At 36.9% G+C, this 26,180-nt stretch overlaps 5 protein-coding genes across 5 annotated transcripts; 2 read left to right on the forward strand and 3 right to left on the reverse strand.

Annotated features, from left to right (window-relative positions):
* Positions 1-1,306: 1,306 nt before the first annotated feature.
* Positions 1,307-3,071, forward strand: LOC125187037 (WAT1-related protein At2g37460-like). The gene is made up of 6 exons (XM_048083546.2): positions 1,307-1,530; positions 1,602-1,664; positions 1,738-1,854; positions 1,930-2,320; positions 2,402-2,553; positions 2,728-3,071. The coding sequence occupies exons 1-6, from the start codon at positions 1,352-1,354 to the stop codon at positions 2,906-2,908; spliced, it is 1,083 nt and encodes a 360-aa protein (XP_047939503.1). The 5' UTR covers positions 1,307-1,351; the 3' UTR covers positions 2,909-3,071.
* A 4,885-nt stretch (positions 3,072-7,956) lies between these two features.
* Positions 7,957-8,689, forward strand: LOC125189307 (DUF4228 domain protein). The gene has a single exon (XM_048086596.2). The coding sequence runs from the start codon at positions 8,043-8,045 to the stop codon at positions 8,547-8,549; it is 507 nt and encodes a 168-aa protein (XP_047942553.2). The 5' UTR covers positions 7,957-8,042; the 3' UTR covers positions 8,550-8,689.
* A 1,869-nt stretch (positions 8,690-10,558) lies between these two features.
* LOC148926876 (putative late blight resistance protein homolog R1B-8) lies at positions 10,559-14,873 on the reverse strand. The gene is made up of 3 exons (XM_089058557.1): positions 13,746-14,873; positions 11,322-13,554; positions 10,559-11,013 (listed from the first exon to the last, which is right to left on the reverse strand). The coding sequence occupies exons 1-2, from the start codon at positions 14,847-14,849 to the stop codon at positions 12,937-12,939; spliced, it is 1,722 nt and encodes a 573-aa protein (XP_088914683.1). The 5' UTR covers positions 14,850-14,873; the 3' UTR covers positions 10,559-11,013; positions 11,322-12,936.
* Positions 11,338-12,831, reverse strand: LOC148926877 (putative late blight resistance protein homolog R1A-4). Its single transcript, XM_089059276.1, has one exon. The coding sequence runs from the start codon at positions 12,829-12,831 to the stop codon at positions 11,338-11,340; it is 1,494 nt and encodes a 497-aa protein (XP_088915402.1).
* Positions 14,874-15,268: 395 nt separating the features above from the next.
* Positions 15,269-25,747, reverse strand: LOC125186305 (putative late blight resistance protein homolog R1A-3). The gene is made up of 3 exons (XM_048082656.2): positions 24,559-25,747; positions 16,264-18,502; positions 15,269-16,006 (listed from the first exon to the last, which is right to left on the reverse strand). Exons 1-2 carry the CDS (start codon positions 25,699-25,701, stop codon positions 16,295-16,297), a joined length of 3,351 nt encoding a protein of 1,116 aa, XP_047938613.2. The 5' UTR covers positions 25,702-25,747; the 3' UTR covers positions 15,269-16,006; positions 16,264-16,294.
* Positions 25,748-26,180: the final 433 nt, after the last annotated feature.

The raw sequence follows: 26,180 nt of genomic DNA on the forward strand, positions 1-26,180 counted from the left end.
AGGGTTAGAGGTGAACTTTTATAACCGGAAAAAATACAACCCGATTAGCTCGCACTCGATTGACCCGCAATTCGAATAGGGTTGGCCTAAAACCCTATGGGCTGGCCCGATTGATATCCCTAGTCGTAGCAATACTTTCAAATAGCACTGTATACTTGAGATGAAATTGTAGATGACAAAAAAAATGTCTCCAATTTAATCAGTATTTTCATCGAGAGTTACATTGACTTGGAGTGATCAAGGTTAGAGCATCCACATCCGTGCTCTTTGGCAAGAGTACGGATGTGGGTCCGGACCCACTTTTATTCATTCTTTACTCCGTGCTCTTAAGCAAGAGCACAATACCCACATCCACGCTCTTCCTCAAGGACAAGCTCAAGGGTCTCACCACTCCATTATTCAATTTAAATAAAACATTTCCACAATATTAAAATTAAATGCATTAACAATACTCGGAATACTATTACAAATTACAAAAAAATTTAAAAATTACATAATTTAAATCTAAAAATAAAAAATTACATTAATTAAAATCCTAAAAATTAAAAATTACATAATTAAATTCATAAAATTAATATGTAAATTACATAGGCGGCACGAAATTGTTCATAGTATTCTTCGCGCTCCGCTTCCGCATTGGTATCGGTGAAATCCATTTTTTAATTTTTTTTAGAGAGGGTTTGAGTGAATGACGAAGATGTAGATGAGTTGTATGAAAAAATATGAATGAGAGATAATTTGATGTGAAAAGTGGATGATGAATGTATGTATTTATAGATGATTTTGGGATTAAAAAAAATAAAAAAAACGATAATAAATAGCTTTATTTTTTGAGAATCCAAAAATATATTTTTTTTAATTTTTGGTATTATTTTTTATTTAAAAAAAAAGGAAAATCCAACGGCTAAGCCGTTGATCAATCGTGTGCCGCCACGTCAGCCTGCTCAGCGACACGGACGTGCTCTTATTATCGAGCAGCGTCGTGCCAACGGCGAGAGCGCAGCGACGGAGCAGTTGCGTGCGGCTCCATCGACGTCCGTCCGTAAGGACACCGCTGTGGATGCTCTTAGCAACGTGGCTGATCAAATGGACCACGTTGATTTTAGGATGTTCATATAGTATATTTTTAGCAGTGATATTACACGTGGCGCCATTGTAAGATTCCAATTCCAATTTGTAGTGTCACACCTTTAGTAGTGGGTCAATTAATTATGCATGCAGCTCACTTTTGCCTCCACCAAAGATTTAAATTATTATGTGTGACATTCAGTCTATATATTAATTTATCAGTGATCTCCATAAACAATCGAAACTAATTAATTGTTTGTAGCATAGTAATCATTGTTAAGCAATGGATTGGAAGAAAGTGAAGCCATACGTTTGTGTAATAATCCTACAATTAGGTAACGCAGGTTTTAGTATAGTTGCCAAAGCTGCTCTAAACCAAGGAAGCAGCCATTTCACATTTTCAGTCTACAGAAACGCTTTCGCAGCTGCTATCTTCATTCCTTTAGCCTTGTTTCTAGAGAGGTTTCCTATCTTCTACTCTTTGTGTTAATCACTTTTCTTTCTTGGTTCATTCATATTAATTTCTTAAACAGGAAAACAAGGCCAAGAATCACTCTCTCCACATTCATCAAGATCCTACTACTTGGCTCAATTGAGTAAACAAACTATACACAAATTTATCTGCGTTTTTGTAACTCTATTTGTTGTTTAATTAATTACATCTAACAGCCCGGTGATCGGCCAGAACGCCTTCTACGCCGGCCTCAAATACTCATCACCTACTTTCATCTCAGCTATGTGCAATCTTCTGCCTGCTATAACTTTTCTACTTGCTTGGATTTTGAGGTACGATATTGTCAGCTTTGGGCCAACCGGATTATAGCTAGGTTGCACTTTATATTTTTTTTACTTTTAATGTAGGATTGAGAAGGTGAAGTGGAAAGATATTCGCAGTCACGCGAAGATTGTGGGAACGTTGATCACCGTAGGCGGAGCGATGATGGTGACCCTCATGAGAGGGCATGTGATAGAGCTGCCGTGGACGCATAAGTCCACCCACACCAATGGAAACGAGGGCGAAGATCCCATAAAAGGAGCTCTGATGATCACAACCAGCTGTTTATGTTACTCCTCCTTCTACATTCTTCAGGCAATCACATTGAAGGCGTATCCAGCCGGACTTTCCCTCACAGCAGCCGCCTGCACGATGGGAACAGTGATTGGAACTGCGCTCACGTTAGGTGTAGAGAGGGGCAATGCCGCCATTTGGGCTCTCGGATGGGACACTAAGCTATTGGCTTATGTTTATGGTGTAAGGCATCACTGTTTTTTAACGTGACCTAAAATGTATGTTATTATCATGTTTTGTTTATTTATTTTCGTATCGGTGCAGGGAATATTCAGTTCTGGATTGGGTTATTATCTTGCTGGAGTGGTGATAAATGCAAAAGGGCCAGTTTTCCTGACAGCATTCAGTCCTTTGAGCTTGGTCATCGTCGCAATTATGAGTTCTTTTATATTTGCGGAGCAAATGAGAGTCGGAATGTAAGTAGCTATACTACAAGAAAAAAACGTCCACTACAACGTATTTGTTGAAAAATCGTTGTGGTGGACTAAGCTGTTGTCTATAAGCACAAAAAGTGCTCATAGAAAACGGTTTTTTCGTTTACGAGGTCAAATCTATATCGAATTATATTGATGGAATTGGAATATTTGCAGGGTTAGTGGAGCTGTTGTGATTGTTATTGGGTTGTACATGGTGATATGGGGTAAAACAAAGGATCATAAAGAGGCAGAAAAAATTCAGCTGCCACATTTACACAATAAATCATCATCAAGCTTCAAGGCCACATCAACTGCCAGATCAGATGAACCAATATCATCCCCTAATGTTGTCTAGTGTTAATTATTATAATGCTCATATCACTCTTTCATAATAATATAATGTAAGTGTGTGTATAGATAAAAGTGCAACACTAGTACTGTTGATTCTTAAATAGTGGGGATGGAATTATTTGTCATTTATGATGAGATCAATCATACGATCAGATTGAATATCTTTACTTTTGAGTAGATGATCAATTCATGAGATTCAAGATATATATGGTAAAGGAGCACTGCAGATATTAAAATGAGAGATAAGATGCTTATGCTGAAGCATTCTGTGATAAAGTTTTTCCACTAGAAGGATATAGATTTAAGAATACCACTAATTAACCACCAACAACGGCATCACGGTGATGAATTTATGCATAAATAGAAACTTTTTGGGGAGAGAATAATTTTCTATATCAAGTGATCCGTTTATGCTCCAACTCAAAAGTTTTTTCGGCTGCACTTCACCATGCATATATCTTTTTCTATTGTCCGAATTATTTAATTAATTTTTCGTGCTTGTGGAATTTAGTTCCTTATAAGGAATTGATATGATTAATCAAATAAGCTCGTTTTTCCTCTGCGTTCATTGATTTTAGGATGCTTGTTATAGCAATACTTTTAGTAGCACCCTATACTTGCCGTGATATTGTAGATGAATAAAAAGTATCATATCAGTGTAGTTAATAATACTTGGTGTATGGTAGAATGAAATGGGCGAATGGAATGGCTTTCGTACCATTCCATTCCTTTGCTTGGTATTTTTTTATATGGACATAATAATTCCTTCCATTTTGCTAAGGAATGGTCATTCCATTTCATCCTTTTTTATTTTTATTTTAGATTTTAACAAAATTATAAAACATACTATTATGGAGTATTTAAATTCAATATCACTCAATTTATAGTAATTGTTAAATTTTATAATAAGATAAAAAGTTTAGAATTTTTAATTATTAAAAAAAATCACAATCCACACAAATTGCACACACACTATACACACTACACACATTGCACACACCACACACACTACACAAATTCATTTTATTTGTATTCCTTACATTTACCAAATACAATAATGGAATGAAATCCCCATTCAATTCACATCTTCACTTCATTATGTCCATATTAAATTCAATCATACCAAGAAACTCGTTAGTATTTTTATTAGGAAACACATTGACTTAGAGTAGAGTCCTAGGGAATGAGCCAACGGTTACCAACGTGGCCGATCAAATGGACCAATAAAAATAGATTAACGAACAATCCAGAAGATAAAATTCAAGGGCCGGATAAAATAAAGAATTAATCAATAATAAATATCATATTTAAGTAATTATTTAAGAAATCATTACAATTAATGTAGCAATATCTCTCTTTTGCGCGATAGTTGATTCTAAAGTATTCATTTATAAAAAAAAATTCAAATTTCTTTGTGCCGATCATGTATGAATAATTAACAAATTCAGTAAATTAAATAGAAATAGAATGAAATTATAGTTAAAAAAATTTAAAAATATGAAAATAGTTATACTTAATGAATCTGAAATTAAGTAAATCTATATAATTAATTTTTATCAACATTTTAGATCAAAGGCCCAACTTATTTTAGTAAATATATATAGGCCCAAAGAATTTGTTCATTTCAGCTTACCAAAGCAACTGTCTACCTCTTCCTTCCAACCATAAGAGAATCTCTGGACTTTTTGCCTTCCATTTCCAATCTCTAATATTCTCCCTCCATCTCTTTTTATTTTCTGGAAAAAGGCCAATGGATCGGGGTGAAGGCAGAGCTGCACTGAGTCGGATGTGTATTATAAAAATTTTTGGCAGCACTGTAAATTTGTCGTTACAATAGACTTTTGGGATGAGTTCTCATATTTAATCTGTAACACCTTTTGTATAAAAAAAAATTATGTGCATGTCAAGGAACCAAAACTAAATTTGATTTGCAACATGAATTGACACTAGCAAAAAAAAATTGCCAAACTTTTAATTCACCTTCTGTATAAAAAAAATTATGTGCATGTCAAGGAACCAAAACTAAATTTGATTTGCAACATGAATTGACACTAGCAAAAAAAATTGCCAAACTTTTAATTTGTTGTAGTTGTGATCACTTCAAACATGGTATCCACATTGTATATGTCAAACTAGCGTTGTATGATGCCCATGCTGGCATGCAGATTAGCTAATTGAAATGTCGAATTAATTTAGGAATAATTACAATTGTAACAAACTGAACTATCGGCTAAGTTCCACACATTAAGGTGGTGTTTGGTTTCCAAGATAAAATAATAACAAGATTTAATTTGCTAGCTAGGATCGAATTGTGAGATTATTTTAGTCATAAGGAGGTTAACTATGACTAATTATTTTATGATTATCCACCTAGGATTGAATTGTGAGAGTGAATATATTTAATCCCGAGATACAATATCCCGAACACCCGCTAAAAAAGTCATGTTACAAACCAGATTTGGGCCTAAGGTGATGCTTTTATATGCAATTAATCTAGGGGTGGCAAAATGGGTAGCGGGTAATGGGTAATTCCCATCTCGACCCGCTACCCGCCGGGTATTGGGTACCCACTACCCGACGATAACGAGAAACGGGGCGGGATCGGGTAGTGCGTTTTAGAGTTTTACGGGTAGCGGGTATACCCGTTAGTCCCAATAATACCCGTTATTATTAGTATTAGCCATATTCCATCTTTTAATACTCCATCCGTTCCATATTAATAGACGTGTTTCAAATAGTTAAAGTGGAGAAAAAAAACAAGTAAATAGTTAAAGAATAATAGCCTTATACGCACTCATTTTGAAAAATTAAAAATATATAATTAGAATGGAGGAAAAATAAAGTAAGAGAGATAATAATGTAGAGAAGAGTATTTCTATTATTGTTTTTCCAAAATGAGTAAAGAAAATTGCATGCCTCTATTAAGGTGAAACAATGGAAGTACTTTATCTAAGAGTTCTTTTGTAACATTTATATATTCCAACGAACATACAATTGAAAACTCACCGAACTAGCTATAGAGTGTTCCCTAACTTTTATGCTCAATCTATTCAACGTTTACCATCGATATTAATAAAGTAAATTAGGTAACATTAACGGTTGTTATGGTTTTCAAATTTTTTATTAGGATTTCGGGTCGGGTACGGGTACCCGCAATGTCGGGTACGGGATACCCGACAGGGTATCGGGTAATCCCGGTATGTGGCGGGGCGGGTATCGGGACAACAATTTGGCTAAAATCGGATACGGGTACCCGACTTATCGGGTGCGGATACCCGGGGGTAACCCGTTTCGCCACCCCTAAATTAATCCTATAAAACTGTGGAATTGAAAATTTGAAGCGGGTGTAAGTAGTCTAATTCCTTATTTGGCACTAAAATACAGTATTAATTTGGTCACATTCGTATGTAATTGTAACCAAATTCCCTAATAACATGCTTGTATACTCATTTCCTCATAATAGTTCAAAAACAAGCATCAGGAGTACTATTTATATTGGTGAATTTGTTGGAATTGAACTTGATAGTGACTTCCTACCTATGGATGGTGGTGGGATATTGACAAATTTATTAACAGTTAACCTAAGATCTAAATAAGTATTCAGATTCCCTCTTCAACAGCTCATCAAATTTTTCTTCAATGTTTTCATGATTATGACTTCCTCTCAATTTTTTTGTAAGTAGGGGATTGTTAATTAGAGCAATCAAGTTTGGTGAGTAGACAAATAGAAAAGTAGCAAAGAAATAAGTGATACCATCACCTATAATTGGTTTGGTGTTGTCCTTGTGTGGCTTGTGAATAGAGCCAACGGTAGTTCCATCCCTTACCATGTGCTTGCAGCAATAGTATAATTTAATCTAACCACTTTAAGCCAAAACAAGTGATTTCAATTTAGGATCATATCTTATATGCCTCTAGCTATCCTCTCACATACTCATTAATCAGTTAGAATATTTATGTAATAATTGTAGTTTGCGGCCCAAAAGTTAGAAGTACGCTTTTTCAACAATGATCTAATAATGTGCAGTCGACGATCCTAGATCCTAGATCCTAGCAGTAATGAATTCTCGTTGTAATATAATTTTTGTGGTTGATTGTTGGAAGAGTCGTCTTCACTACATACATATTTCAGCGGACAAACACAATTTATTTTCAAAGGGTCCAGTTGAAATGCCTCATATATGTATAATGGGACCAGATAAATAGCAAATCAACCCTAGCATGAAACATGTTTTGCTAAAAGACAAATGAACATATAAACATACTAACATGCATCTTTAGCAAATTAATAAGTAGAGTCATAATATTAAGGGTTATTGGTCCATACAATCTCAAATATCGGACAAAATTTAGTATTCCCACAAACTTAAAATTTAATCGCAAAAATTATGAATTTATGCATTGTGATGAATTTTCCACGATTTGGAAATTCGGCAAAATTTGAGAGAGATTTTAAACTCAAGTAACGTACAAAACGATATCGTTTACACTCATTAAAAGTGGCGTCGTTTCTTATGTTGACAGTTTTGTTCAATTACATAATCTAACGTGCCACGTCAAATTTAATTTAAGAAAAAAAGTTCAAATTCACTAGAAATTTGCATTAAAGTGCAAGTTGAAGTATTATTAACTATCGAGTTTTAAATTCATAAAATACCAAATTATGGTAATTTTGTGATTTTAAGAACCATTACAACTTTCTACATTAATTACTTCAAACTCCAATTTGTCGTATACAAATCCTCAAATCATCTACATTCGTTGCACCAATACTTTGTACACAGCCTACCTACTTAATAATGTTCTCCATTTTATATTCCCTAAATCACCCTGTCAATAGCTACTTTGATGATTTCATTGTATGCAGCTTGCTTAAACAATATCCTAATTAATGAAATATACTCTTTATACAACATAGAACACATAACCAACAATTTAGATTAATAATTTCTCCCTTGTCCTTTCTCCTCAACAACCATCACACACATCCTTCATACCAATACATGTAAATCTAATACAAAATTTTCATTTACAGACAGGTCTAAACTTAAAGGTGCCATAACTATCAAACCCTTATATAAATAGTTAAACACTCTCACCTCCCCTTCCCTCCTTCCCTCTCCTCTCTCCTCAAAAAAATGGGCAATGTAGCAATGTGTGCTCCTTCAATCATCGGCACCAACGAAGTAAAAATCCTCTGCTGCGACGGCAGATTGCTGGTCTACACAAGGTCACCAATCAAAGCAGCAGAAATCATGCTCGAGTTCCCCGGGCAGTTCCTTTGCGAGTCCGGTGAGCTGAAAGTCGGGCAGCGAGTGCCTGGCGTTTGCGCGGAGGAAGAGCTGGAGAGCGGGCAGGTCTACTTCCTTCTGCCGATGGAAATGCTATACTCCGTCCTCACGGAGGAAGAACTCAAGTATCTGACGCACAAGACGACTAAAGGAATGAAGCATGGGGCAGCCTCAAATTTCTCTAAGATTTTTCCTGAATTCAACTGTCTGTTTCCGAGTGGCTCAGACGACAATGGCGTGGAGGAGCTTGATGTAGTTGGTGGTGGTGATTCGCTGCTGCAAGTTGGGAGGTTTTCAAGGCAAAGATCATGGCAGCCTGCATTGGAAACCATTGTTGAAGCCCCTCATTCTTGATCTAAATTATTTTCTTTTTCTTTTTCGGGGTTTTTATATTTTATTGCGTTCTTTTTGTGCCTTTTACTTGGTTCTGTGAAATGATGTAAAATATAGAAACATTATGATTTCGAAGAGAAGCATAGTTTATCATTATATTATACGACTAGCTAGTCAGGTTAGAATAATTAAATGTATGTGTATTAGCTACTTGTATATTCGAGTTAACTGCTGGTGTTAAGACTTGAATATAATGTATTAGTATTAGTATATTGTGTGGAAGATTCTTTTTATTTTTTTTGGTTGATTAGTATAAGAATAATCTGAATTGAAACTTGGTTCGACCATTCAGAAGCTCTATAGCTAATGTTTATTATTGTTAAATCTGGCTAGTACAATTATTTGTCATCACAACAAAATTGAATTAAAAAAGCAACTTTGCTGATTTTTAAATGATATTTTTCTATTCCATATGATGTGTCGGTCAAGGCAGATATTCTTTAAAATATCTCATGTGAATATGAAGGAAAGACAATAAGATTAGTTTAATTTTGGTGTCTTTGGTAAAAGAGTTTTTCTTTTTTCTAGCAAGATTAGCTAAGGATCCGTTCCATACGCGGAATAAGAATTGAACTAGAATTATAATTTTTATGAAATTGAATTCGACAGAATTAAATTATTGTAATTCAATTTTAAATTTTTTGTTCAATAAAAATGATATAATTGATATGAGGTGTGTATGTGCATACAGCGTGTTTCTAGATATAGTCTGTGTTTGTGTGAATGTGCCCAAAAATTTTAAACTATTTGGATTCTAATCTACTTAATTTTAATGTGGAATTTAAATTGTGAGAATGAATTGAAATTGTAATTCAACTTCAAATCCAAATATTTTGCAGTATCAAATATTGGATTTGGAATTAAATGTTATAATTCCAATTCCATGGGCCAAATTCCATGACACGTAACATAGCCTTATTAGTTTTGACCTAATAATATAAAATAGGTGTTGGTAGTTGTCTCTCCTATCCTAAGCTCTCGTGCAAATGTGAAACGTGTGTGTTTGATATGGCCGCGACAGTAATGTTAGAGCCAGAAATTCAATTTATGGGTGGAAAAGATATACGTGAGGAAATTTTGAAGAATTGAGAGGGTACATTTACAAAGAAATTTGACTAAATTTACAAACTAATAGAACAAAATACTTTTGGTAAAAAATTGAGTGGGCATTTGTCCCACCATTGAGAGGGTACATTTACAAAGAAATTTGACTAAATTTACAAATTAATAGAACAAAATACTTTTGGTAAAATTGAGTGGGCATATGTCCCACCTAGAGACCATGTGAATCCGCTACTGGGCAATGGTGGCGAGGAAGGAGGTGGGTGGGCAAACGGGTGAGTTTTATTAATTTTTTTTAATAAAATAAAATAAATGTATACTCTCTTTTTCTATTTTGAATTTAGAGTTATTTACAATAATTAATTTTCTTTTATTTATGATTTTTTCCTCTAAATTTAACGACACTTAGTCATAGATAGAGAGGAGAATGGGCTTGTATGCTTTGGGTTAAGGTACCGTGGGTTTTATGGTTTAGAATTTAGATGACATCTAGGGTTTAGTAGGCTTTTTGGTCTTATTTTCTAAATGACTCGCCATCTTATTCTTCTTCAAGGTGTCGTTGGCACATTTAATTTTTCCTTTGACCAATAAATTTCATTAATATGTTTATTTATTAATTGGAATATTTCTAATATTCTTGAATTTATATTAAATTAATTTTTTTATTTAATACAAATATGACTTTGTTTTAAACGAAAAATTGTTTTACTATAATGGACTAATCCGTATCAGCTTTGCGCTGTATCACGGCTCCTTATCCCTATTACTAAAGGCCTAAGCCCAAAGCCCAAAATACAAAAGCCTAATAACATAAACAATAGGAACAGAGATAAATATATTAGACTGAAACTTGTTGATATTGCAAGTTTGCAACCACCCTATGATTACAAGACTGCTATTGCAGTTTTCCACAAATTATAAAAAGAAAACATAGTTGGTTTTTTCTTCTTAAACTAACATTAAATCAATTCTAATCAACCTGATGCAGGGAAGGATTAGGTTAAGAGCTTAAGAGCTTGATTGCAGATTTGCAGAGAGAGTACAGAGATAAGAGAGGATAGACTAGGAAGTTCTGATTCATTAATTGACTATAGAAGATGTATACATAGCTATTTGTTGACATTTGTTATTGAACTGATAACTGCTTCTCCAACAAACTCCATCTCTAACATCTTCCATCAGTAGCAGTTTCTCGATCCTCCATTTACACGTATCATAGCCACGCCCGTGGCAAAAATAAATCAATCTCAAACTGAAAATGAGCCTTGATATTGAACCAACTCGGTCATTATTTGAAGTTTTCGTTTAGTCTCTAGTGACTTTTTTCTTGTAAGCTGGCATGATGTTCCTGTTTTCATTTCCTCTGCCCAATGAATTCATAACATAGAGTTATACTCATCTATTTCAACCAATTTAAAAAGAGGATATATTGATAGACTATATGCTCAAGCTTTACAAATCTGGGGAAAGTGAGTTTCTATCATAAAATAGTAGATCAACTTCTTCAAAAGAATATACTAATAACTCCAAAAGAGGTATACATAAGAAAACATTAGAAATACTATACTTATGAAAAGAAACACATATAGTAGGAACTGTATAGTAGGAATATGATAGGAATATGATACTAGTGAATGTATAAAAGTATAAAACTGAATTGAAGAGACTAACCTTTGTAAGCATGCAGTCATGAGTCGAGATTCTCATCATCCCATGAAGAATGGACATCAATTGTTAGCTTTTCTATTCTATTCTCCAAATCATTTTCTTTCATTTTTTCTGCCCATGTCACAGCTGAAGGGCTGCAATCAGCTACTTGAAGCATTCGAACACTGCAAGTCAAGTAAGCAGGGAACTCTTCTAGGTTATAGCAATGTTTAATTCTAAGATAGTTAAGAGAAAAAAGGCTTGGGTTTCTTGTTCGCCACAGCACTAGATCAGTATCTTCTAGTGAGAGAAGCTTAAGCTGGCCGAAACTGGCATAATCTGTTTCCCATACTGGTCCTTGAAAGGCAAAGCATCGTAATTTGAGCACCTCAAGATTGGGTAGTCTGCCAATTATGTCCATGTAACTCCATGGATATCCTAGCCCACTCAAACTCAGCTTCTTAAGAGACACTGGAAACATGGAATGCGGAACAGGTGGAGTCACAGTATCTAAGTCAGGATTCACAACCACACAAGTAAATGATTCCAGTTTGCCTAGACTAGAAATGTTATTCAAGTGATGGAAGGACTTGCCATCATCTCCCGGCTCGAGCTGGATTCGCACTCCTAACCTCTTTAGATTTGGAACAACTCGAAGAACCTCCTCAGTGCAACTATCAATGTTCACATCTAATAGTGTAGAGAGGTTGCCTAACACCTCATCACTACTTGGGTTAGGTAGGTTGCACCCTTCAACCCGAAGATATCTCAATTCTTTCATACCCCAAATTTCCGTGGGCAAGATTGAAGAATCTTCAAGTGACTTGGTGCTCAAATGCCTTGTTACAAGCAACTTCTCTAGGTTGCGGAGTTGGGATATAGCAGCAGGAATCCTCCCGTCACAAGTGAGGGTGAGGTACCTTAGATGAATGAGTTCCACAGCTTCAATTGGGAACTCATATAAACGGATTGACATAGCATCCACTATCCTCAGCAGCCTCGACCTAAAAGGTATTGGCACTGGATATTGATGGTATGGGCCAGTGCATAAGAGAGAACGTGTGTATAACATTGAGTTATGCTCATGTTTGATGCCTAACAAAATGTTATTACGAATGCACACTCTCCTAAGCTCCTTCTTTAAACCTTGTACAGTGTAAGCATTGAAAAACATGCTCTTCTCAGCTTCACGGCTACACATATGCCAAAACACAGAATGAAGTCTACATGTCTTACTAGAGTCAGGATCGGAGTCCCTGCATTGGACCATAACCAGACTTCGATTAACAATCTGCATCAAACATTTTCGAGCATAAACTTGTAAAGTCTGACAAGGATCTGGCTCAAGAAATCCCTCTGCAACCCACAAATCAATGAGCTTCGACACTGGGACCTCATCGTTGCGTGAGAAAAGTCCCATATAGAGAAAACATGCTTTCAGATGTTGTGGTAAGTACTGATAGCTAGGATATAACACCTTATGCATATGATCATATGCATCCTTGAAAACTGAATTTCTTTCCTCTGCTACCATGCTCCAATACTCTAGTGTTTTCTCAGCTTTTGACAAGAGATTGGCAATTGTGAGGATCAACAGAGGAAGACCTTCACATTTGTTTGAAATTTTCTTGCCAACTTCCTATAGCCGAGCAGGACATGACACACCAACAAACACCTTTTGACAAAGAAGATCCCAACTTTCTTGTTTATTTAGTAAGCGCACTATGAGAAACCTATCATCTGGCCCAAATAATGGACCTAGCACAGGTTGCCGGGTTGTCACAAAGATTTTAGCTCTAATGTTTGGAAATAAAGTTTTTAAGTGGTACAAGGACTCTGGCTTCCACATATCATCTAACACAATGAAGCATCTCTTGTTTGATAATTCCATTTCCATACACAAATCTGCAGCTAATTTTGCATCATTTTTTACACGTTCTCTATCGATTTGAGGATATAATTGAGCTAGAATATCGATCAAGATTTCCTCTGGCTTATATTTTGGGCCGAGAGCCACCCACACCCGGTGGTCATAGTGATGCGAAACTGAGGAATCTTCGAAAAGATTCTTAACAAAAGTAGTCTTTCCAATACCTGCCATTCCACAGATGAACATGATTTTTGATTTTGGAAAGTATGTTTGGGGAAAAAGATACTCCTTGATTAGCTTAACAGCCAAAGAGATCTCAAGTGGAGATGTGATTTTCATCTTTTTGTCACCTGTATGCGCATATGAGTCTTCTCTGATTTTACAAACCTTGCAGGAAAATTGAGTATATATTCTGGTGTTAATTTTAACCCAAAGTTTTTTTGCATAAAACAGCACGAAGGTATGTATAGAGAAAGACCAATTCCTTTTAGTGACTAGATGAAATCGATCAATTTAGTTGTATATGTATTTACTTAAAAGTTGTGAGACAGAAAGCGAAAATAGGTTGGCGATGGTACCTCGGAGACTTCATCATGGACGACGAATATGGAGTGATGTTCATCCGCAGCTAGCTTGTTCCAGCTTTCATGATCTGGATTCATGTCGAATTTGCATAGGAAGAGGATAACTCTAGCAAACGCAATTCGACTTCCTCCACAATTCTCAGCAATCTGCTTCCCAGCTTTCTCCATTTCTGGATCTATCTCCTTCTCGCACCCGAACATCAACAATCGAAGATAATCCCACATGTACTCATCCCACAGAATCGGCATTTCGTGAATATAAAAACTTTTTGCATATTGGGCAACTTCGATGAGCCCTGTGGTCAGCAAGATTAGGCTGCCGTTGTGTTGCTCTGGAAATGAGTTTTTCAACTCATCCCAAACCTCAACGTCGTCTACATCATCCAACACAATCATGTATCTCCGACCCTTCAACCTCGCATACAAATCCTTCCTCAATTTCACCATATCATGATGATCAATTCGTGCTTGATCATCTACTTGGGCGATGATATTATTGAGAATTTCAGTGATTTGGTAGTTTCTGCCTAGGGTCACCCATGCGCCACAGTCGAAGGGCTCTTCTTTTGCGACGAATATTTGGTCGAAAAGGTGTTTTGCGACCATGCTTCTGAGAGAGCCTCTCTTTCCGACGTAGGAGTAAACCCCAAAATCATAGGGCCTCGTTGGTTTGAGCAGGTAGTCTTTTATTTCGGCTAATTCGTTTGATAATCCTACCATTTCAAAACCGACATCGTTGGTTGGTGAATCAGCTGCATCATCATCATCTTCGTCAACGTCGAGTGATGACGGAGTGAAATCCTTCTTTATCTTCGCCGTGGTTTGGATCAAGGAATGTATCTCTCGCCTCGATTCGAGAAACTGATTTGATTCGATGGCATCTTCTGCTTTTTGTACGGCTTCTCTGATTTCGGCATCCAAAGCGTTCCATATCTTGCTGTTGTCGTGGTAGAATTCGTTGAGAAATTCTTGCAAGGATGTGATTTCTTTGGAAGCAAATTCAAGGATTTCTCGACTTGAGGATGGAATGGGAGTGTGAGAAGAGTTAAGAAGGCGATGTATAGTTTGCTTCAGAGAAATCACAGCTGCATATGCCATCTCTCTCTTGCTAGCTTAATGAGTTTTAAAAAAATTACCTAAGCGCGTATGAATAAAAAGAAGAGATAGATAAGTTACGTTTTTAGAATTCCAAAATTTATTAATATTAATTTGAATGTGAAATAATGAAAATAAACACATAGTTGCGATTAGCTAAATTAAATTAACAACGAAAAGTCTCGCTTTGACGTATCGATGTGGCAATATATAAATTTAATTGCACTAGCATATGAATGCATTTGCATCTGCACGACTGTCTTCGAAATTATTCTCAATATAAAATGAAGTAATAACTGAATATAAAATCCATTGGATTCAACAGTGTTCTTCTCATTAATAAGCTTTTAGGTATCAAAAGTACATTATAGGGACGGTGATCACATATGCACGGATGGATCACACGGTTGCGATCGTCAGCTCTCCATCGCACTGTGCATATGTGATCACCGTTTCAAGTGAGTCTACACGAACCCAAGGGTTTAGATTCGAGTTGAAGCCATTTGTCTTTCTGACTTTTTGATTGTATAATGTTTATCATAGACTACTAAAGGCTAAAGCCCAAAATACATAAAGCCAAAGAACATAACCAAGAGGAACAGAGATGATGACCTTAGAATGAAACTCGTCAATATTACAACCACTCTAAAATCACAGGACTGATATTGCAGTTTTCCATAAAATGTACTACCTCCGTCCCCCAAAATTTGCTACATTTGACCCGACACGGGTTTTAAGAAATGTAATGGAAAGTAAGTTGAAAAAGTTGGTGGGATGTGGGTCCTACTCTAAAGTATTAGTTTTATAATAAAATGTGAGTAAGAATGAGTTAGTGGAATATGGGGTCCACTACTAAAAATGGTAAAAGTGAAGTATATCAAATTTTCAGGGACGGACCGAAATAATAAACTGTATCAAATTTTCAGGGACAGAGGTAGTAAAAACAAAACACAGTTGGTTTTCCTCTTCCTAAGTTTACATAATTTAAATCAATTCCACGTATCAACACCCGTAACTAAAGCAAATAAAATTCAAACTGAAAATGAACCTTAGTTCTGAAGCAACTCACAGTCATCATTTGAAGTTATCCCAGAATCCCATGAGTCTGCAAATGCCTTGTTTCTTGTAAGCTGCCATGCATATTCCTGTTTTCATTTCCTCTGCCAAATTCATAACTCTACTTCAATCAATTTAACAGAGGATAGTAATAAGAGCTTTAGGAATCTGGGGAAAGTGATTTTCTTGCAAAAAGTGTAGATCAACATCTTCAAAAGAATATAATAAATCAAGTAGGGGCATGTGTAGGAAAACTTAAGAAATAGTATATACGTATCATTATCAACAAAAACACATACTCCTATAATAGGAACTGTCTATGATACTACTAAAAATAGAATATTGAATTGAAGAGACTAACCTTGGTAAGCACGCAGTCATGGGTCGAGATTCTAATCATCCCATGAAGAATGGACATCAATTGTGAGCGTTTCTATTCTATTCTCCAAATCATTTTCCTTCATTTTTTCTGCCCATGCCACAGCTGAAAGGCTACAGTCAGCTACTTGAAGCATTCGAACACTACAAGTCAAGTAAGCAGGGAACTCTTCTAGGTTATAGCAATGTTTAATTCTAAGATAGTTAAGAGAGAAGAAGCTTGGGTTTCTTGTTCGCCACAGCACTAGATCAGTATCTTCGAGTGAGAGAAGCTTAAGCTGGCCGAAACTGGCATAATCTGTTTCCCATACTGGTCCTTGAAAGGCATAGCATCGTAATTTGAGCACTTCAAGATTTGGTAGTCTGCCAATTATGTCCATGTAAATCCATGGATATCCTAGCCCACTCAAACTCAACTTCTTAAGAGACTCTGGAAACATGGAATGAGGAGCAGGTGGAGTGACAGTATCCTGACTTAAGTCAGGATTCACAACCACACAAGTAAGTGATTCCAGTTTGCCTAGACTGGATATGTTATTCAAGTGATGGAAGGACTTGCCATCATCTCCCGGCTCGAGCTGGATCCGGACTCCTAACCTCTTTATATTTGGAACACCTCTAAGAACCTCCTCAGTGCAACTATCAATGTTCACATCTAATAGAGCTGAGAGGTTAACTAAAACCTCATCACTACTAGGGCTAGGTAGGTTGCATCCTTCAACTCGAAGATACCTCAGTTCCTTCATACCCCAGATTTCCATGGGCAGAATCGAAGAATCATCAACAGATTTGGTGCTCAAATGCCTTTTCACAAGCAACTTCTCCAGGTTGCGGAGTTTGGATATAGAAGCAGGAAGCCTCCCATCACAAGTGAGGGCAAGGTACCTTAGATGTATGAGTTCCACTGCTTCGATTGGGAACTCGTACAAACGGATTGACACAGCATCTAATATCCTCAGCAGCCTCGACCCAAAAGGTATTGGTACTGGATAATGATGGTATGGGCCAGTGCATAAGAGAGAACGCGTGTATAACATTGAGTTATGCTCATGTTTGATGCCTAACAAACTGTTATTACGAATGCACACTCTCCTTTGCTCCTCCTTTAATCCGTGTACAGTATAAGCATTGAAAAACATGCTCTTCTCAGCTTCACGGCTACACATATACCAAAGCCCAGAATGAAGTCTACATGTCTTACTGGATTTGGGATCAGAGTCCCTCCGTTGGACCATAACTAGACTTCGATTAACAATCTCCTTCAATGATTTAAGAGCATAATCTTCTACAGTCTGAGAAACATCTGGCTCAAGAAACCCATCTGCAACCCACAAATCAATGAGCTTTGACACTGGAACCTCATCATTCAGTGAGAAAACGCCCATGTAGAGAAAACACGCTTTCAGATGTTGTGGTAAGTACTGATAGCTGGGAACTAACACCTTATGCATATGATCATATGCATCCCTGAACACTGAATTTCTTTCCTCTGCTACCATGCTCCAATACTCTAGTGTTTTCTCTTCTTTTGACAAGAGATTGGCAACTGTGAGGATTAAGAGAGGAAGACCTTCACATTTGTTAGAAATTTTCTTGCCAATTTTCTCTAGTCGAGGAGGACATGACGCACCAACAAACAACTTGTGACAAAGAAGATCCCAACTTTCTTGCTTATTGAGTAAGCGCACTGTGTAATACCTATCATCTGGCCCAAATGATGGACCTAGCCCAGGTTGCCGGGTTGTTACAACGATATTAGCTCTAATGTTTGGAAATAGAGATTTTAAGTGGTATAAGGGCTCTGGATTCCACATATCATCTAACACAATGAAGCATCTCTTGTTTGATAATTCCATTTCCATACACAAATCTGCAGCTAATTTTGCATCATTTTTGACACGTTCTCTCTCGATGTGGGGATATATATGAGCTAGAATATCGATCAAGATTTCCTCTGGCTTATATCTTGTGCCGAGAGCCACCCACACCCGGTGGTCATAGTGATGCGAAACTGAGGAATCTTCGAAAAGATTCTTAACAAGAGTAGTCTTTCCAATACCTGCCGTTCCACAGATGAACATGATTTTTGATTTTGGAAAGTATTTTTGGGGAAAAAGATACTCCTTGATTAGTTTAAGAGCCGCAAAAGTCTCAAGTGGAGCTGTGATCGTAAACTTGTTTTCGTCTGTAAGCTCATATATGTCTTCTCTGAGTTTACGAACCTGGCAGGAGAAAAAGATAAAATGCAAGGGTCATTACTCTTTGTCTACGTCTTCAAATTAAGGATATATTTTGGTGTTATTTTTAACTTATGTTTTTTAACATAAAACAACATTAACGGTCCATTCGGTATACGGAATTGGAATTGGAATTGAATAGTAATTCAATTCCAAATCCTATGGAATTGGTATAATGTTAAATTCATTGTTTAATAATTTTATTTAACAAAAATCTGACATGGAATTGAATAGTAATTCAATTCCAAATCCTTTGTATGGTATAGCTATGGAATTGGTATAATGTTAAATTCATTGTTTAATAATTTTATTTAACAAAAATCTGACATTAGTTAAGAAATATTGATACCACTTAATTAGTAGCTAGATTACATTCACTTAGAACAAAACTAAAATGAAAATCTATAAAATTATTAAAAAAATCACTAGGTACAATAATAATACAAAAATATGAATGGCACGTCCAAATTAAATATTAAAAAAAATGCTATCTGTAAACACCAGAAAAAATTGAGTCATTTTGGCAAGGGTAGGGGTGGGAATATGGATATCGGGTATTGGGTTTATCCGTACCCGACCCGATATCCATCGGGTATTGGATACCCAATATCCAATTTTATGAGATTGGGTATAGGATTGGATATTGAAATTTAAGATAGAACGGGTACTGGGTAATCCGAATGAGTATCGAATATTACCTGAATATCCAATTTATTATCATTTTTTAAACTAGATTTAACAATTTTAAGCTTCTAAGAGCTGGGCTAATTTATTTACTACTAGGTTAAACTTTCTTTAAACTTATATAAATAAGTCGATCTCTCTTACTCTAGGTCACCACTTCTCCAAACTCTCAAGTTTTACGTATTGCATAACCAACTCATGTGGTTTTTACATTTTAGTTAATTGTTTTGACTTTTAAATTATATTATTGGTTGTTTCTACGATTTAATTAAATACATAACTTTTATTACTTTACTTACATATTGCATAACCAATCCCCATAAATATAATCATATACTTAAAATAAAAGTAACCCATTTTTTATAATTTTATACTACAAATTAAATGAAACATTAAAGATATTAGTCAATTTAAATATTTATATATTTATATTAATACATATAGTTTGAATTTTTTTTTATTACTAGTTATTAACATATGTAAAGAGTCGGGTATTTGGGTACCCGATATGTCGGGTATGGATACCCAGGACGGTTATTGGAGTACCCGAAAATATATCGGGTCGGGTTTTGGATAGACATTTAGATGATTTTCGGATTTGGGTACCCGATTTTTTTGGATTGGATACCCGTATTTCCACCCCTAGTCAAGGGTGTTAATTTGGTATTTTTTTCATTGTTTAGAAGATTTGAATGCTGAGAACCCATTAAAAACTAATTGAGACTTTTTCTAAAACAGTTCGAAGACACGAAAAAACTCAATATAAAGAACACAAATTTGTTGGAAAAACCATATTAACTTCAAAAGTTGAACACAACGTAATTTAACATAAATTCAAGCAATCCTTCCATCGATTTTTCATGAAACTCAACAAATTGGATTGTGAAAAAAATGGATCTTGATTATCAATAAATCGATCGTGGCTCACAACGCAGTTGAAAAGAGAGAGAAACGGCAGATCAAGGGCACAGAGGCACAGTTGAAATGAGAGAAAAAAGAGGCGGAACGGCTAGGGCATGCAGGAGAAGTGTGAGGGACAAAGAATAATTTTTTGTTTTATATGACCCGTTTCCATAAATGACCCGTAAAAGATCCGCATTTTTTGCTAAATTTGACCCAGTGAAATTATAATTCTTTTGTTTTGGTATGGAATTGAAGTTGTGGAATTGGATTTGGTGGAATTGAAATTCAATTCCAAATTCATATACTTTAGTGGTGTTGGGTATCAGCGGTACTCCATGATCGACACACAAACGGAATTTTATTAAGCTTCCGACAACGGTGTACGAATCATACACAACACAACAGTGGTGTACACAACACCAACACAACACTATGACTCTTGGAGGACACACCTCACAAGACGCCCAAGGACACGCCTCTAGCTCTACGAGGACACACCTCGGACACTAACTCTCGTACACACTCACACACACTTAGCTAGTGCACTCACTCACTCTCTTGTGTACTCTTTTCTCACACACACCTAGCTACACTCCTAATGCCAATTTATAGGCATACTAAGTCGGTTAGTTTGCCGACTTACTAAATCTAGAGAATTCCTCCAATCTCTAGCCTATTCCCTAATTACATATTATTATTTTAATATAGCATCTATGTCGTGACTTTGGTAAATTCTCGGCAACTCCAGATCCTTCATCAAAGGCGGTGGAGACAATATTTTAATACTCCCCCTCGACACCGACTTTTTTTTCCGTATGGTTAGTTGCTCCTGCAGCTTCTGTAGCTCCGCAGTGCTGAGCTCTTCAAGATGCATGTCTTGACATGATTCTTCAGTTGAGACGGCTTCCCTAAATTCTCTTTCTCCGGCAATTGTTTTCTTCCGTGTTTTGCTTGATCTTCGAACTTGTAGTTTCTCTGATTCTTCTTCGGACTCCAAAACCTTTTCCGGCTGCTTCAGCGTTCTTGCTGCTTGATCCGCTTCAACCCATGATATTTTTATTCCTTCACCTTCATCATTTTCTCCTTGAGTTTCTGGAAGCTTCACATGTTGCTCGTCGATTTCCTCCTCAACTTCTAGCGGCTCCAGTTTTATTTCTCCATTTGCTTCTCCCCAAGTCTCCTCAATAATATTACGCTCTTCGTCTTCAGTAATCAACATGGAATCGTCAAAGTTCCAATCTTCTTCTTCTACAACGAAGGACGCCTGGAATTCCAACTCTCTGTCACTCAGAATAGCTATTGCTTCCATGTCCCATTCTTCTTCATCCGGTGATGCACCACTAGTTATCACTGCATGACCTTCTACTGGCTTTTTCTCAGATCATCTTCTTCTCGTTCACGCCACTGATCTCGATCACCTTCGTCCCTTCTACATCGATATTCTCGTTCACCTTCTACTCTCCTACTGTTAGGTTTGGTATACTGAAAAGCATGTTTCGAGCAAGTTTCGCGCGAATAGAATCTTGCTTGTATACGAAAAACTCTACAATCCACTTTTAACCCGATTCAGTATTATTCGAGCAGTATCGCACGAATAAGAATCAATATATTATTACATTGTGTTTGCTTGTGCATTTATAAGATGTTTTACAAACATTTAAATGCATAAGAAGTAAACAAAGCCTAAGTCTTTTACTTAGTAGACTGGTTGTGGGCATCGTCCACTTTAAGGTAACTACAGTCGGTTCTATGCAATGTTTTGCAAAAGAGAAAGAAGAATTTTACAACCTAGACAGACTTTGGCTACCTATCGTGAAAGCTTGCAATGTCAGTCCGATTATTTCTAAGCCTTTCTGAAATAAGACGACGTTGGTGTGGTATAGCACTGAATGGATCTAACAGAAAGACTAGGTCTTGATAAATAACTATTTCTTAATCTACATACGTTAGCATTAAGCATACGGTATTGATTATGCACTACTTTGACTTATCAAATGGTGCGGGTTTTTCGCAACCCAATAATCCTGATATATTGGGTAGTGGTGATTAATATCTAGTGGTGCTAGGATTGCTATTATGTTGAATCGTGCGAGTGGTGAGTCTCGTTTGATAATGTCCTCAAGAGGATCTTGAACAAGGTTTTATTATTCAGAAAACTGACCAGTTGGAGTTTTATCACTCTATGAATAATAAATAAGTGTTTCTTGCTAAATCCACTCTTGGAATTAAGCAGATGTTAATTAATTAAGTCCATAGCAGACATTAATTAATTAATGGACATTTATATCATAAGCGCGAGAAATAAATAATATAAATAACAGAAACCCGGATTACTTGTAATTTCGGATTTAGATGGGGAGTGCAATATTACTTCTGTAGTGGCTGCTTTTAATATTCCAGTTAAAAGCTTATATTAAATTGGGGTTCAATTTAATTAGTAAAAAGCTAATTGGAGGAGTCCATATCCAAAACCTTCCATAGATCCCTGACTGGGCCCAATATGAACTTAATATAAATAGGAGAATAAAGGAGAGACAGAATCACAATTATTATTCATTGAATTTTTCGTCCCTCTCTAAGTTTTAGAGGAGCTCGAAAATTCTTCAGTTTTCCTCTGTGAGGAATTTCTGTCTTCTTTTATTCGAGTCCTAGTATTTTGATAAGATCAGTCCACCCTGATATCGAGATACAGTTCGGAAACCAGTCAGAAGATCCGTGGTCTAGTATTGAAGATCATCATCGTGGAGAAGGCGCGAGCAATCATCGATTCTTTGGAGAATCAAAATCGGTATCCCTAAACCGTAGAAATTCATGTTTTAGGATTTATATTCTTTGAGCATGAATTATTTGCGTTCTAGCATGCAATTATCTGTTTAACATGTGAATTGATTAATCGCATAATCGGTCAAATAGATCCGTATCTGATTTATTTGTTTTGTACAAGTCTTCCGCTGTGCAAGGGGCACCAAACCCTATCACCTACGCCAGTGATCATTTCTGGCAGAGCGACCTCTGTTGCCGGTGAACAGAGCTTCTTCCTCAAAGTCCTTCACAGCTACTTTAGACATCTTATTATCCACGGTCTCTTCATTGGACAAGATATTCTCTAACTCGTCCAGAGTTGGCTGTGTAGCCCAACCGCGTGTGGCAGTCACAAGACCCTTGAACTCGGGTCTTAGACCATGGATGATGATCCTCCTCATCCTCGTCTCGTTAGTCACGTTATCAGGATCTAATTTCAAAATCTCTTCACATAATGATTTAACTTTAGAAAAGTACTGACTTACAGTAAGCTTCCATTGCAAGATGGAGAATAGCTCATTCTCCAGGTGCTGCAGCTTTGCCTCATTCTTCTTGGCGAAAGCAGTCTTCAGAATCTCCCACACCTCCTTCGGTGTCTTAGCTGACCTGATACGTTGTATCTGCTCGTCTTCCAATGCAACCATCAGCACGGACATTGCTCTTCCGCATTTCATCTCCCATTCCTTGCGCGCCTTCGCGTCACCAGTCGGTGATGTGGTGTTCTCTCCTCCAACAATATCCCATAAGTCCTGACCTATGAGATAATGTCGCATACGGATACTCCAATTTCCGTAATTGTTGCTATTTAGCTTCTCAATGCTATTGGAAACTCCAGAAAAATCCGCCATTTGGTACTGGTCTTCTCTAGCTGTCAACTTCGGCAGAGTAGCGACTCCAACAACAGTCCTCAATTGCTAATTCCGATAGAGTAACAGTATACTCTAGACCTGCGAATAAACACCACGAAAAAGACCACAACTACAATAACAACCACCACGGCTCGACCTGGCTCTAATACCACTTGTTGGGTATCAGCGGTACTCCAGGATCGACACACAAACGGAATTTTATTAAGCTCCCGACAACGGTGTACGAAACACCAATACACAACACAACAGTGGTGTACACAACACCAACACAACACTACGACTCTTGGAGAACACACCTCACAAGACGCCCGAGGACACGCCTCTAGCTCTACGAGGACACACCTCGGACACTAACTCTCGTACACACTCACACACACTTAGCTAGTGCACTCACTCACTCTCTTGTGTACTCTTTTCTCACACACACATAGCTACACTCCTAATGCCAATTTATAGGCATACTAAGTCGGTTAGTTTGCCGACTTACTAAATCTAGAGAATTCCTCCAATCTCTAGCCTATTCCCTAATTACATATTATTATTTTAATATAGCATCTATGTCGTGACTTTGGTAAATTCTCGGCAACTCCAGATCCTTCATCAAAGGCGGTGGAGACAATATTTTAATAAGTGGTACCAAACAATGGATCCATGATACCGAACGGAGCTATATAATATACAAAGAAAGATGTTCAAATTAATATTGAAATCGATCAATCCAGTTGTATATGTATTTACTTATAAGTTGTGAGACAGAGAGCGAAAATAGGTTGGCGATGGTACCTCGGAGACTTCATCATGGACGACGAATATGGAGTGTTGTTCATCCGCAGCTAGCTTGTTCCAGCTTTCCTGATCTGGAGTCATGTCGACTTTGTAGAGGAAGAGGATAATTCTAGCAAACGCAATTCGACTTCCTCTACAATTCTCAGCAATCTTCTTCCCAGCTCTTTCCATTTCTGGATTGATCTCCTTCCCGTACCTAAACATCATTATTCGAAGAAAATCCCAAAAGAAGTCACCGAATAGCATTGGCATTTCGTGAATATAAAAACTATTTGCATATTGGGCAACTTCGATGAGCCCCGTGGTCAGCACGATTAGGCTGCCATTGTGTTGCTCTGGAAATGAGTTTTTCAACTCATCCCAAACCTCAACGTCGTCAACATCATCCAACACAATCATGTATCTTCGACCTTTCAGCTTCGCATATAGATCCTTCCTCAATTTATCCATATCATGATGATCAAATCGCGCTTGATCATCTACTTGGGCGATGATATTTGTGAGAATTTCAGTGAATTGGTAGTTTCTGCCTACGGTCACCCACGCACCACAGTCGAAGGGCTCTTCTTCTGCGACGAATATATCGTCGAAAAGGGCTTTTGCGGTGATGCTTCTGAGAGAGCCTCTCTTTCCGACGTGGGAGTAAACCCCGAAATCGTAGGGCCTCAGTGGTTTGAGCAGGTCTTCTTTCGTTTCCGCTAACTCATTGGATAATCCTATCATTTCATAGCCGAGATCGTTATCGGTTGAAACGGCTGCATCACCATCACCACCACCACCACCATCATCATCATCATCATCATCTTCATCGTCGTCGAGTGGCGGGTAATTTTGAGTGAAATCGTTCTTTATTTGCGCCATGGTTTCGACAAAGGAATGTATCAGTTCGGGTAAAAAGAGAAATTGATTGGATTCGATGGCATCTTCTGCTTTTTGTACGGCTTCTCTGATTTTGGCATCCAAAGCGTTCCATCTCTTGCTGTTGCTGTTGTAGAATTCGTTGAGAAATTCTTGCAAGGATGTGATTTCTTTGGAAGCAAATTCAAGGATTTCTCGACTTGAGGATGGAATGGGAGTGTGAGAAGAGTTAAGAAGGCGATGTATCGTTTGCTTCAGAGAAATCACAGCTGCATATGCCATCTCTCTTTTGCTAGCTTAATGAGTTTGAAAATTTTCTGTATATGAAATGGTAGTAGGAGTACTATACTGGAGTAGGTACTATATTATGGCGCACAAGCGCGTATAATGGAAATCAAGATAAAAGACAAAAACAAAATAAAATAATAAGTGCTACCTCCGTCCGCAAAATGTTATCCATGTTTAACTCGGCACGGATTTTAAAAAATGTGAAGAAAAGTGAGTGGAAAAAGTAAGTGGAATGTAGGCTCCACATTTATATATTTCATCCGTCCCATAAAAAAATATGTGCGTTTTTTCTTTTTCGTTCGTCCCACAAAAATTTGTGCATTCTATTTTTAAAAAGTTATATCAATTTATTAATGTAAATCCTTTTATTCACTAATACTACTTTATCTATCATTCTGCTCATCTCTCTTACTTTTTTGTTTTAATTCCCGTGTCATATTCATTGTCTATACTTTTATGAATAGAGGAAGTAT

Source organism: Salvia hispanica, chromosome 5 (genome assembly GCF_029641045.1).
Source record: "Salvia hispanica isolate PSC_SH4W2 chromosome 5, Shi_PSC_v1, whole genome shotgun sequence".
NCBI classification, from domain to species: Eukaryota; Viridiplantae; Streptophyta; class Magnoliopsida; order Lamiales; family Lamiaceae; genus Salvia; species Salvia hispanica.

Bases quoted from the DNA above. Each gene is read 5' to 3' on its own strand.
- LOC125187037 (XM_048083546.2), top strand. From the start codon at position 1,352: ATGGATTGGAAGAAAGTGAAGCCATACGTTTGTGTAATAATCCTACAA. The intron at 1,855-1,929 runs GTACGATATTGT...CTTTTAATGTAG, and splicing joins CTACTTGCTTGGATTTTGAG to GATTGAGAAGGTGAAGTGGA. The intron at 2,321-2,401 runs GTAAGGCATCAC...GTATCGGTGCAG, and splicing joins TATTGGCTTATGTTTATGGT to GGAATATTCAGTTCTGGATT.
- LOC125189307 (XM_048086596.2), top strand. From the start codon at position 8,043: ATGGGCAATGTAGCAATGTGTGCTCCTTCAATCATCGGCACCAACGAA.
- LOC148926877 (XM_089059276.1), bottom strand. From the start codon at position 12,831: ATGGTAGCAGAGGAAAGAAATTCAGTTTTCAAGGATGCATATGATCAT.
- LOC148926876 (XM_089058557.1), bottom strand. From the start codon at position 14,849: ATGGCATATGCAGCTGTGATTTCTCTGAAGCAAACTATACATCGCCTT. The intron at 13,555-13,745 runs GTACCATCGCCA...TTTTCCTGCAAG, and splicing joins TCCATGATGAAGTCTCCGAG to GTTTGTAAAATCAGAGAAGA.
- LOC125186305 (XM_048082656.2), bottom strand. From the start codon at position 25,701: ATGGCATATGCAGCTGTGATTTCTCTGAAGCAAACGATACATCGCCTT. The intron at 18,503-24,558 runs GTACCATCGCCA...TTCTCCTGCCAG, and splicing joins TCCATGATGAAGTCTCCGAG to GTTCGTAAACTCAGAGAAGA.